The sequence below is a fragment of the Primulina eburnea genome, chromosome 7, assembly GCF_022965805.1.
Source record: "Primulina eburnea isolate SZY01 chromosome 7, ASM2296580v1, whole genome shotgun sequence".
Lineage (NCBI taxonomy): Eukaryota > Viridiplantae > Streptophyta > Magnoliopsida > Lamiales > Gesneriaceae > Primulina > Primulina eburnea.
The window spans coordinates 9,552,740-9,566,633 of NC_133107.1; the positions used below are offsets into that span (position 1 = coordinate 9,552,740).

General features: G+C 36.6%; 1 protein-coding gene across 6 annotated transcripts; it reads left to right on the plus strand.

Moving 5' to 3' along the window:
• The first annotated feature begins 1,311 nt into the window (after positions 1–1,311).
• Positions 1,312–10,801, plus strand: LOC140837190 (uncharacterized). 6 transcript variants are annotated; one of them, XM_073203250.1, is made up of 12 exons: positions 1,312–1,566; positions 2,380–4,047; positions 4,129–4,492; positions 5,610–5,694; positions 5,878–5,934; positions 6,018–6,077; positions 6,158–6,376; positions 6,919–7,130; positions 7,225–8,413; positions 9,210–10,188; positions 10,320–10,483; positions 10,621–10,801. In XM_073203250.1, the coding sequence occupies exons 2-10, from the start codon at positions 2,475–2,477 to the stop codon at positions 9,648–9,650; spliced, it is 4,200 nt and encodes a 1,399-aa protein (XP_073059351.1). In that variant the 5' UTR covers positions 1,312–1,566; positions 2,380–2,474; the 3' UTR covers positions 9,651–10,188; positions 10,320–10,483; positions 10,621–10,801. The 6 variants fall into 6 exon arrangements, with proteins under 6 accessions (XP_073059351.1, XP_073059347.1, XP_073059346.1 ...); XM_073203246.1 differs by having other exon boundaries at positions 9,210–10,525; positions 10,623–10,801; XM_073203245.1 differs by having other exon boundaries at positions 9,210–10,483.
• The last annotated feature ends 3,093 nt before the right edge of the window (positions 10,802–13,894 follow it).

The following is a 13,894-nucleotide window of genomic DNA, read 5'->3' on the forward strand; positions in this document are numbered from 1 at the left end:
TTGGCATAAAAAGTCATACTTTTTAATGGATTACCCAAATAAAGACTCGTCTCACAAAATATAACCCGTGAGATCGTCTCACACAAATTTTTGTCTCAAAATAGTCATAATGTGTGTTAAAGGAGCCAATTAACATACTTAATTCAATAATTTTATTATATTTTATCTACCAATAATACATTAGGCCTTTTTCCTAACAAAAATGCAACGTGCCCCGAGTGGGTTAGTTATGAAATAGCTGACCAGCCGACCCCTAATTAATTTTTTCTCTTAACTATTATTTATTTTTCATTTACAAGTGATGTTGACCTAAAATTTCCAAAACCCACTTCGCATTTATTATGAATCTTAATGGCTTTAGGAAGAAATTTGTCACTAATTTTGTTTTAGTAATTCTCAATTTTTGTAATTTTTTACATATTTGCTACAAGAATATATATCTTGTGAGACAGTTTCACGGATTCTTTTATGTGAGACGAAATAATCATATATGTTCTTTTACCTTATGTGCGTTGCATATTATCGATTTTATTGTCACAGTGTTCTGAATTTTTTTAAAAAAATATGTACCATTCATTGTTTATTTGAATATTTGAACTTATCAAATCCGCTTGAAATATACATGAAACGGCGCCCCGGAATAACATATTTGAAACAATCCTAGAGAAAACTGTTGCTCCCAACATCTTCGAGTTATCAAAAATGAATAGGTGGTAGAGTTGCAAGCAAGCAAGCAATCGGTACAATAATTATATATTTGTTTGAGAAATCTTTTTTCTAACTTGAGAAGTTGCCAGCTTTAAGACAAACATTTCTAGTGCTACAAGTAGAAGGAACTTTTCTTGGGTTCTAAGTTTGTCAGGCATACAAATTGGCTGGAATATTGTTGGAATATAAATAATTAATATTATGTATATTACGAGACGGTCTCACATATCTATTTTCATGAGACGGATCAACCTGATCTATATTTAAAGTGAACAATAATAATTTTAACATAGAAAATAATGTTTTTTCATGAATTAGATCGAGTTGATGATTCGTCTTGTAAAATCGACTCATAATACTGTCTTACATGAGTTTTTTTTAAAATATACAAATACACATGGCTCGAATTTTGATAATATAAAGAATTAATGGACTTCCGAGTTTCAAATATGGGTGTTAAATGTTATTGGGCTGGATAGATAGACCACAGAAATTGAGATTGATTGGACTGGACCTTTAAATGATTGGGCTTTAGATCGACAAGTTCGGTCCACTAAAACAAAGCCTCCGGTCCTCCCTCAAAAGGTGACACCCCCGCGACGCCGAGGCAAAACTATTCCCCAGCACAGCACAGAACAGAACAGCACAGCCCATCCTTGCCCATCGCCTTAGACGACCGTCTCCGGACACCTACCTCTGGCTCTGACCTCAAAAACGGAAACAATCTGCATATAGACAGTAAACAAGAAATTTGAAGATCTTTCTTTGTTTTTGGATTTTTTCGTCGAACCACCACCTTGCGAAATCTTTGAGGAGCCTTCATAGGTCAATTTCGAATGATCATCAACCCTCGAGGCGGTATTTTGTTTTGCCCTTACTTATTTTCCGGATTGCTTTCCAGTTTTGACAAATTTTGATGTTTTGTCTTCAAAAATTTTTAGATGCCTTTACGACCAATTACTGACCTAGAAATGCATACGAGGCTTTCAGGGTGATAACATGTTACGTTTACTAGCCGGAAAAGGAATGGCCCAAATGAGGGCTATATGCAGCAGCCAAGCTGCTGCAGATTGCATCCGAGAAACAGCAGTTCTGTTTCAGGCGGTTAAAGGGCCAAAAACATGTTTGGTGTTGCAAATTTTGGTTTTCATGTGTAGTATGAACACCTGAAAGCCTGGCCAAGATTCGAATCCAAATTTGTAGTTTTTCCAATTAAAAAGTTGCGTTTTTACCCCAGAAATCCCTGACTTTGAGCTGGCCAAAAATACCTGCTTTATAATTTTTCCAGCCTCTAAAATTATGTTCTTGAATTCCAAATTATTGTTTTAGGTTTCCTAAGGTCGTGATATTGTAAATTAATTTTTTTGAAGTTTTAGAGTTGTAATTAGTGTTCTTCACATGTGACTTGCATAATTTTCAAAACTCATTTATTATGGATTTTTTTTTTTTAGTTTAGCCGTTTAGGTGAATTTTGGATAGGTTAAGTGATAATTATTATTTAATTGTAAATTGAATAGGAAAAGGTTGTTAAGTTAGAAATTCGGTAAATAATTTCCTTACCTGATTGATTTGTAGAAGAAAAGCGAGAGATTGGATGGGATGTAATTCAACATTTGTTTTATGAAAAACAATAACATATTTCTAATTTGTACGACCTGCATCATTAACCAGGATGATTCAGTTTGTGATTCTGAGGAAATGCTCGTCAAAATTGATGCCCTTACTGTTGCTTAGCCATCCGATGCCATGCGAATCATTTTGATAAGATGTCTTCATGTTTGACTTCTGCATCAACTGAAGTTCAAGAGCCTAATCAACACAGTCCTCTTCCTCTTTATGCCAACCTAGCCAAGAGTGCTGAAGACTGCCCTTTGCTACGTCAAGAGGACATGAAAGATAACAAACAACAAGATGGGAATCATGCAGGGAATGTGGATGAATACGAGGATGAGGACGAGGATGCGGATTTTAATCCTTTCCTTAAAGAAACTCATTCTGTAGAAGCCTCTTCAAGCTTGAGTTCTGAACTTGAAGGCCTGGACACTGATGCTGCTGACAGTGGGAAAAAAACTTCTGCTACCTTTTTGAGTACTTCTGTGGATAAGCACCTAGACACCGTGCATGACATTCTTCCTATTGAAGCTGTGGAGCTCGGTGAAGAGATTGTGAGTAAAGCTACAGTTTCTTCTGGAGAAGCATGTGGGAAAAGGTTTGACATAGCTTTTGAGGAAATTACTCGAGAAGAATGTGAATTGATTGCCCAATCTGAGAATGGATCTGTACGTTGCAAGGAAAATGGAGTGGACAGCCTGAAAAATGTTACCAAAGATGTAGATTTTGATAAACTCACCATGGATGTGGACTCTGAGGATGCCATCTGCATGCGAACTAGGGCTCGGTATTCACTTGCTAGTTTCGCTCTTGATGAACTTGAGACATTCCTTCAGGAAACAGATGATGACGATGATCTCCAAAATGTCGATGATGAGGAAGAGTATAGAAAATTTCTTGCAGCTGTTCTACAAGGAAGAGATGATTCCCAGAATTTACAAGGGAATACTAATGTGGATGATGAGGATGAAGATAATGATGCTGACTTTGAGCTTGAGCTTGAAGAGGCATTGGAAAGTGACCCTGATGAAATCGAAGAAAGGCGCAAAAGTAGGCGAAATAGACGCCAAAGAGCATCCCTTGAACGCAGCAATAAATTATCTGGGCAATTGAGTAGACCCTTACGACCCCTCCTACCTTTTGCACCTATGGGATCTTTTCCAGCCTTTGATGGGAAACATCTTATGAGTAACATTTCTCCGCAACCCTATATACCTCCAGTGAATAATTGCTTCACCAGTGTATTCACTACACATCAGATAGGGCAGTTGCATTGTCTGATTCATGAGCATTTACAACTTCTTATTCAGGTTTTCTCCCTCTGTGTTCTTGAGCCTGCTAAAGGCCATATTGCCCTTGAACTCAAGGAATTGATTTTAGATTTGCGTAGAAAATGTGATCAAGTATTGACATGGAGGTCGCATCCATATCCCAGATTTTGCTTCCTTCCTCCATATATTCATCCATCTGTGCCAGATGAGTTTCATGAGATTTTACCCCCACAGTGCAGCAATGAGAATGTGGAGTCTGAAGGCAACACAGGACGGCATTCTGATATCACTTCACCCTCTGATGGGAGATGTAAACATCTATCCAATGATCTGACAAACTCTTTCAGAACTGAGGAACACACATCCTGGGTGCCTTATATTTGTGGTCCCGTGCTGACTGTTATAGATGTAGCTCCTTTGAGATTGGTTGGAGACTTCATTGATGATGTTTATTCTGGTTTGTACTATGTTTTGTTTTTCCAACTATTATTTGCTTCACGTTTTGCATTTGCTTATTGAGTTATAAAATGTTTGACAGCTGTACGTGCATATGAACGATATCAAATTGATCTTGGTTTTGAGAGTCGCTTTGAAAAGGAACCGTTGTTTCCTCATTCTAATTCTCCCGTTTCCGCTGAAACTGATGGTCAAGGAGACATTAGATCCAACCCGCTAAATTCTAGTGGCACACATTCTTCATCATCCAGCAAGAAAATGCCTAAAAAGACAATGGCTGCAACTCTAGTTGAAAAGGCAAAAAAGCAATCAGTTGCTCTTGCTCCCAAGGAGATTGCCAAATTAGCTCAAAGATTTTTTCCATTGTTCAATCCTGCTCTTTATCCTCACAAGCCACCTCCCGCGCCCATTGCTAATCGGGTGCTTTTTACTGATGCAGAGGATGAGTGAGTTGTTTGCTCTCTTTTACTGACATTTAATAACATTAACTAGATTCTATAGAATGACATTTTTATATGAAGGATTGTGATTGTCACCATATCTTAAATTTTATTTGATGGAAGATCCGCTTCAAAATGTGTCTTGCTAGGTTCTTATTCCACTTGTATGTAAATGATGCTTGTTATGAAGAATAGACATCTTCTTATCTAATTAGCACAAGTTTCTATCTCTTCCCCGCTTGTAGTGGCGTAATAAATCAAGGGAAGGCTGCGTTTTAAGTTCCTGACTGGATCTTCAACTTCCTGTGATGTCTTCATCATCAAGCTGCATTTCCCCTGTATATCACTTCGTAGGGTGCTTATTTGACTTCTGATTGGCAGCTTTGTGTGTATCATGCTTGTAGCTCTGGGTTTCCATGCCATTTTTTCCTTTTTATCTTGTTATGAATTGAATAAAGGCATATGATTTCGATTAATGCAATTTCAAGATCTATTATGAATATTAGAGGTCAGACTTGAAGATTTTTCATACGATGGGACAAGCTCATTTCTGTCTTGAATATATTTTTACGACATAGTGGTCTCTCACAGTAAGTATAATTGGCAAGTGTAGTTCCAAGAACTACTATCGTTTCCTCTGCAGTATTGGTCCTCCTAGTTAATGAGTTGTCTAGTTTGTAATAAAGATCTGTCATATAGTAGCATGGAATTCTTAAGATTGACATTGTTCTTAATAATTGCCCACACCTTACAATAAGTACATAAAATTAAGTATCGCATTTGATAATCCCAGTATACAACTGTGCTCAAATTTCTTGTGACTAAAATACTTGAAGAATTTTCAAGTACTTGAAGTAGCAAAAAAATTTAATGTACTTGGTGGGAGTACCTTGAAAATTTTAGAACTTTTATTATTCAAATATGTTGTTAAACTAAGATGCTGTCTGCGTTAAACTTCTCCTTAATCCATTTGAATATGCTTGAATAGGTACCTGATAGTGTTTGGTTAACGTTCTAGTTTGACAGTTGCTTATGTTGTTCATCAACAATCCCTCTCCAATTCTAATTCATGCTTTATTTTTTTGACACTTCACTATTTGCTTTAATTTTGACTTGTTTGCAGATTATTAGCCTTGGGATTGATGGAGTATAATACCAACTGGAAGGCTATACAACAACGATTTCTTCCTTGCAAATCTAAGCATCAGGTGGCTCATTTTTTGTTCTTGTCCGATCATGGGATATGTTATGTGAATATCGACCCCTCTTGTCTTTCATATTAAATTCATGTGAATTATAAATCTCAATATTGTTATCTCTGTTGTATTTGTGAAGTTGTTAGGCAGAAAAGTTATTCTTAGTTAATATAAAAAATATGCCGTGTGAAGCAGATATTTGTTCGGCAGAAGAATCGTGCATCATCAAAAGCTCCAGAAAATCCAATCAAGGTTTATCTTTTATTCCGATTACCGGAAAATTTTTCTTTGAATAGTGCATTTTGAAAAAATGAGTTGCTCATTCCTTCTTGTAGGCTGTTCGGAGGATTAAAAACTCCCCCTTGACTTCTGAGGAGATAGCATGTATTGAATTGGTATGAACTTCTATCGATTAACGCATGGTTTTAAATTTTGATATAGTAACATTGATCTCAGCATATGATTGGTAACTCAGGGATTGAAAAAGTTAAAACTCGACTGGATATCGATATGGAGATTTTTTGTTCCATATAGAGATCCTTCCTTACTTCCAAGACTCTGGCGCATTGCTTCTGGGACACAAAAGTCATATAAATCTGATGCAAATAAGAAAGCGAAACGCCGATTGTATGAACTAAGAAGAAAAGAAGCTAAACCTTTGGCTCCGACGCAGCATTCTTCATCCGAAAAAGAGGTGGCACATCTTTGAACTTGACCTCTGCTATAATAAGTCAGTGCTTCTAATGGAATGGCCGTCTTGTATTTGTTACTAAGGTCGGATGGCCAACTTCCACTCATGGTTGGAGTTCCCAATTCCCCATGCGTAGTTTAGTGGCCGCAGATTGGGACTATATTTTATGTGTGGCCGTATATATGAATTATTCGGAATAGTGAACTATTCCTTATTTAGTATAGCTTCTGCTAAACTTTTATCGTAATTTATTCTTGATCGTCCAATAACCTGGAGAACTGCAAATAATTTTCAACTTGCCATGTTTGGCAAATTAGCTTGGTACGGTTCGTATTTGTGTGGGTCATCTCTGTTTAAGACATTTTTGGCGTCTCTACTTGATAGAATTTGAAAACTTTAGGCGAATATTTGATATATGCTGGAGAAATTCAACATCTTGTTGGTTTCAGTTGTTTTCTCCATAGGATAACTGCACTTTTGTTGCCGCACCTTGAGATGTGTTGGTGGTTGGTTATCAGAGGTTGATTGTTAATTGAGTTCTCAAGTTTCAGGGCAACAGCACTGATGTTGTCGAAGAAACTAATAGTGGAGATAATCGCATGGACACTGAAGACGAAGCTTATGTTCATGAGGCATTTTTGGAAGATTGGAGGCCAGATAATGATATTTCTTTGAACTGTTCAAGTCACAAGCTCTCTCAGGATGGGACTTCTCGAGCCAATCAGCAGAATGATAATTCTGGTTCTGCTTCTTTAAGGTACCCCAAGTCATAACAATTCTTACTTTAACTAGCTCGCCACATTATATACTTCTCATTGAACTAAATTACTCTAATTTTGGCTTTCCCCAAGGCCATCCAAGCCTCAAGTAATTTTGCGGCCCTATCGAGCTCGTAGATCAAATATTGCGCGCATAGTGAAATTAGCTCCTGATTTGCCTCCAGTAAATCTTCCGCCGTCTGTTCGGGTAATGCCGCAATCAGCTTTTCAAAACTCTCAGGCAGCAGTTTCTGCAAAGTTCTCAGGAAATTATTCTAAAGGTGATGGTAAGGTGGCAAATGGAGTTCCAGAGGTTGGTATCCTCAAAAAATCAGGAGTAGATTATTCAGTGAAATCTGGACAGATTATGAAAAATTTTATGAAACTTACTGCTTCTAATCAGCAATCAAAACGTTCTGACAAATGTGTAGCAGGTGAGAGAGGTGATTCAGATCTTCAAATGCATCCACTATTATTCCAGCGACCTCAGGATGGTCGTTTGCCTTACTATCCCCTGAACTGCAATACCGGCCCCTCCAGTTCTTTCACTTTCTTTCCAGGAAATCAAACACAACTAGATCTCAATCTTTTTCATAATCCACGCCATATACGAGATGCTGTTAATTTTCTTAGCAAGTCATCCATGCCTCCCAAAAAAAAGTCATCATCAAGTAGTGTCGACTTTCATCCACTTTTGCAAAACACTGATTCTGACTCCATAACCGCACTTCCTGCTAGAAATCAACTAGATAACGTGGTATCAAGTCGATCATGTGCTTTAATTCCAAATCCTTCATGTAAGCCATTTTTAGATGAAAGTTTAAGTACGTCAGGTACAAAAATCTCTAGCCACAGTGGAATGGGTAATGGACTAGATTTGGATATTCACTTAAATTTCACTACGACAAATCAGGAAATGGTTGAAAGCGGAAATATGACTCAACATGTTTCAGATAGATCAGTGCGTGCTCCAGTATCTAGAACTATAGTATCCAAGGCTGCAGAAGATAGAAGCAAAGTGAACTGTTCTACTTCCGATGGAATCAGTGATAAGCTTCACTCAAGTGACCTTTTGCTGGTTACATCCAGGAACAAAGGAAGTAGGAAAGTAGGTGATAGCAGGCATGATGGATCCCTTCCTGAAATCATAATGGAACAGGAAGAACTGAGTGACTCTGAGGAAGAATTTGGGGAAAATGTAGAGTTTGAGTGTGAGGAGATGGCTGACTCAGATGGTGAAAATTCGTCCGACTCTGAACCATTTGTCAATACATCAAATGAGGTAAGATTATTGTTGGTGTTCACCTCCTGTTGCACATGTTTTTTATGGTAACTCTTTTTGTTATTAATGATTTAGTCCCTCAAATCTTATCTCCCAGATTAACTGTAAAAAATCACGGCGCATAATTAAACATCCTGTGTTGCTTGATCTTCTTGCTTTTGTTATTGGAACGTAGGCCCGATACTTGGTTTATTATATTTGGGTATCCCATTTCATCAGGATGGATTTTTGTCTTCACACTGATTGCGTTGCTTTGGCTTAAGCTCGAGTAAATTATCACTGTTTGTGGTTACCTGAATTCTGTTAGTTTAGACTTAGTGTTCTAAAAAGTCCGCTTAAGCGGCCCTTGATCTCATTTAAGCTTTAAAACTAAAGCTTGATTAAGCGATCGGAATATAAATATGACATATTAATTGATAATGAGCTTATTTTTATTATATTATTTTGTAAATTTATTGGAAACTATTAATTGTTCTAATTTTAATACTTTCATGTTCTTTATAACTTGAAAATTTATTCTTTTAATCTTAAGTTTATGGTAATTCTATCATTTTATTTATTGTTTGGCTTAAAATAATTGAAATTATATTAAACAGTAAAAATGCTGCTCTTCTACGTTACTAATCTCACTTAAGCTTGAAAATCTTGAAGTTTGATTTACACGCTTCACGTTTTTTAGAACCTGATGTACAGTGCCTTTTATCTAATGATGTGTCTGATTAGCCCTTTCGGAAAATTGTTCCTCAAGTGTTGTGGTCATCATTAATTTCTTTCAACTGCTGTGAATTGCTTTCAGGAAATGCAGGCAGATGGAATGGATGCAACTATTAATGATGGCCATGTAATCAATAATGAAGGTGACTGTGTAGTTGATGCGTGTACGACTGATAATGTGGAACCAAGTGTTTTTGGTTTAAACCTGAATTCGTGCCCTCCAGTTTCGCCGCATTCAAACCGTGTCAATTTTGGGCCCTTTGGTGAAATACAAGCTCCTTTATATCTTAAAAGACCTGAGGCACTCGTGAAATTGCAGGCCAGTTTTGTTCGGAAGCACGCAATGAATGCACGACAGCATACCACTCCAGGTTGTGGAGACCTTTTGCCTAGACAACCAAGAAAACGCGCTCGTAGAATGACTTCTGATTTAGGCATTACTGCCTCTCGGCCAGGGCCGGGGCCACCAGACATTGACATGAATGTAGAAAAATCAGAAAATGCTGATAAAGATGAATTATGACACCTTATCCAGGAACTAATATTTAATTTATTGTCATGATTCAGAAATGGTTTAGAAGTCATTAATACAATAGATTGCTTTTTCTCTTTGCGTATCTTGCAATTGGTGCGGTCCTTTTTATGAAGAAGAGGGAAAAAATTATGCATATTTGATGGGTAGTTTTGTGATACAATTAGGAAAAAATGTTTCTCCCATAACACATATCATCGGAGGTATTGATTGTGTGTAGACACTTCACAAAATTCCCAAGGAATTCATTAATCCTATGGTGCATATTGTTCTGGAAGAGATCTCCTTTTTATAGGCTTGTTACCTGACTGGATTGGACTGGATATAGAATTTATATTAAACTGGTTTCAGGTAAAAATAATGGAAACGGATCATTTGGACACCATGTCAGATTGGACCTGTTCTGGCTTTACCATACTAGGTCTGTAACCCAATTGAAAACCGGATTAGAATCTAACTGATTGGTGACCGGATAAATAACCTGATTGGACTGGGTTGGAAACCGGATTGGAGACAAAACTGGGAACAGGTGGATTATCTTGAAACTCATCCACTATGATTTAATTATGAATCAAACCAATCTATTGGCATCGAGGATAGTGGAAAGGAGGTTTAGGATATTAATCCCATGGCTTTTAAGAAGATTCGATTCACCTGCAGAGACAGGCAATGGCGGAGGAGGAAGAGGAAGAGGAAGAGGAAGAGGAGCAATGGAGACACCAACACTAACATCAACAGTGCTAACAGTGGAGCGTCTAATCGAGGCTCAGCAGGAGGAGGGAGAGGACAGGCAGATGAGGACATTGAGGAGGACCTTGATTGAAGTACGTTTGTGCTATGGCTTTTTTTTTTACTTTTGTGTTGAGGTACTGTTATCATGTTCTATTTAGCTATGTATCATTGCTTGAATGTTTTAAGAAAAATGTGGATATTTTTTGTTCTTTCAATTTTGTTGGAATAGAGATGTTGACGCTGTGGCAGCCGATTATCCCAGTGACGGGGCCGTTGGTTGCTTAGGACTTACGCGCACTCTTGGGTTTCAGGTACATTGGGTGTATGCGAGTTAAAAATTCATATATTACTGGATTTTTCCTATCAACAAAGCAGTGACTGAAACAAGAAAATGGTCTAGGTAAACTAAAGTTAGAAAACAAAAGATATCGTTATGGGTGATACTGCAAATTTTACATTTCAGATCGCGAGACTTATCTGGTGGTTTACAGAAACAATTTGAGTAGGTTTCCCCGAGTAAATCTCATTTTTGTGGCTGAAAATGTTTGATGATGGGATTTTTTTTTCAAATATGCCAGTGTTGTATGCCTAGGCTAGTTGCACCGAATGGTAAACAGAAATTGGATGGTGCTTTACCTGGTTGCTCAATCGAAGTCTGGAGGATGCTATTATCCTTTTCTTCTCGGTTCCTACCAGGGTCTATTTTTGTGTTAGTGATCTGATTTTGGCAAGAACTATTGAGTGTTGGCAGCAGGGCAAGTCCGTGTCAAGTGGCACATTGTGAAGGATGTATCTCAATGTCTGGTGAAGCATATTACTCTTGCGAAGAGATAGAAGGGAATAGGGATGCACAAGCGGTTAAACTGGAGCAGGGGCTTCAAATCTTTCATTTGTATGTTTAGGAGGATCGCCTGGAGAATTCAGGACAAGAAATTCACCAACAGTTTCAGAAGCAGGTCCAGTTATGAAAAGGAAAACCAACTGAAGGAAAATCAAGGTAACCACACTGGGCCTGTATTTAAACATGCAGGATGACTGTATTCGACCTTTCGTGTATTTATTTAGTCGAACGCATACATAAAAAAAATTAAAATCATTATGTTCTCACTGTTATAACCCAAGTTCACTTCTGAATATTCCTGATTCATTTCGTCTGCGCTCTGCTCCCCCCTCTGTAACCTCTATTTTCATCTATAGATTTTGCTACATCATTTGTACGAGTCCTGCTTACTTGCCGATATCTCGTAAGTGTGATTGTGCTACGGCCTATAATCCCAGGAGTACCAACGAAGCCTAGCCCAAGGATATGTTTTACCGGCGCTCCATGCACGGGAAATTCAATAACAAAAAGAAATTATCAGGCTGCTTGATTAGGATAGAATTTTTATGGGAGCTTACACCTTAAACAGATTTAACCGAGGCTCAGAATTAGCCTTTGAAGTGCTGTTTGTCTGAAATGTGAATGAACTCTGGAAAACCATCCTTAGAACACTAACTACTAATCAATACTAGTGAAACCATTCCCAGTTTGGCTGTAATTGCGTTCACTGTCAGGTGCAATGCAAGCATGCTTCACGACTGAGCAGAGAACTATGTTTGTCACTGCATGATCGTTCAAGTTTCAGCAATCTAAGCACAAATTCTATCTTTCTTGGGAGAGCTAGAAGATGTTTTTTCTCCCCAACCCTTTTTCACCTTTTGGTTCAAGTGAGGGCCAAACAAATAATTTCAATTTAATCGGTTTTAAAACTTATCTAAATCATGTTCGAGCTCGAGATTTTGTTTCTAATAAAATTCCGGGATAAATTATAACGGAATTAAGTTTTATGTACAATATTTAAAATATAAAAGGAGATCTTTGGTTTTTGTTGTTGGTGTTGTTTTTCAGTTTTATTTTTTTTAGAAAGCGACTTGAGGAAATTTCCATGAATGGAATTTCCAAAAATAGAGGGCCATCATTTAGTAACCCACGTATTATTTGCAACAATCCAGACATTAATGTAGGTAACATCAGTCTAAAAGTTGTCAGTGTCATGACATTTACCATGACGTGATAGTCGTATATTGATATTTCACAAAGCCCCGGGCGCATAAATAGTGTGATAAGAGCTTGGAATGAAGGATATTTTAATCTATGTTGATGAGAGATTGAGTCTCGGCTTCCTCTTTATGGAGAATTTCTCCTGTCAATCTCACCTCTTGATATCTGATGTCGGTACATAACTTGATTTATCTCCTTTCACGCTGGGACTTGAGACGGCTCTGATGTGGAGTCCTCAGGAGTAAGACTCACCCTTTATATTGATATTTCACAAAAATTTAAAAAAAGAATTTAAGAATCATCCAAAAATAATTTAATGTTGTGAAAAAATAAAATCTTCAATAAAAAAGTATCTCAAATTTATAACTGCACAAGTAAACCACTTCTTTCCTCCCTTAACAAAAAACCTCAAAAGTTTGATAAAAAATTGGGTGAGACGAATCTTTTATTTGGGTCATCCATGAAAAAATATTGCTTTTGTGCTAAGAGTTACTTTTATTGTTAGTATCGGTAGGGTTGACTCGTCTCACAGATAAAAATTCGTAAAATCGTCTCACAAGAGACCTATTTCAAAAGTTTTGGTTAATAAATATTTTTCACTATTTTTTACACCACAAGAGAGTTTTTTTCTTTAAATAAAATAAAAAATAAAACTCAATACAATTTGTTGGTGTAACATTGGATATATGCACTTAACTGATAATATGATAAATATGTTTATTTTCGATGATTTATTGTTCATTTAACATCAATTTTCCGACAATTTTTCCGTCATATTTAAAATTAAAATCATTCATATATTTTTTAAAAATAAAATCTAATTCTTTAAGAAAAATTGTAGATTTTTATAGCGAGATAGTCAGGACTCAGGCAGAGTAGCCAGAAGAAGTTTATGGATAGCAAACTGGAAGATACTGGAGAATGAACAGATTCCCTTGGATGACGAGCCGGATTGCATTAATTGTTATTGCAAAAAATCTTATTAATAAAAATTATTTTTTCACAAAAAATTATACTTTTTAGATTTCAATAATAAAAAAAAAGAACGTATGGACCAAAAGAAATGAAATATCGTAAAATAATAAATATGAAATAAATTAATATTTACTCCAATGTCTTAATTATACACTTCACTTTGTTTTTCACACATTAAAATTTTGGCAAAAACTTGTGTGAGACGATCTCACTGGTCGTATTTGTGAGACGGATCTCTTATTTGAGTCACCCATGAAAAATTATTACTTTTTATGCTAAGAGTATTACTTTTTATTGTGAATATAGGTAGGGTTGATCCTGTCTCACAAATTATGATCCGTGAGACGGTCTCACATGAGACACACTCTAAAATTTTTATTACAAAAGAAATTATACAGAAAAATTTGCTCATACACACATATTTAATGATATTGAAAAAATAAATTATATTAACCTATAATGAAAATTGAGCACAATTATACACATT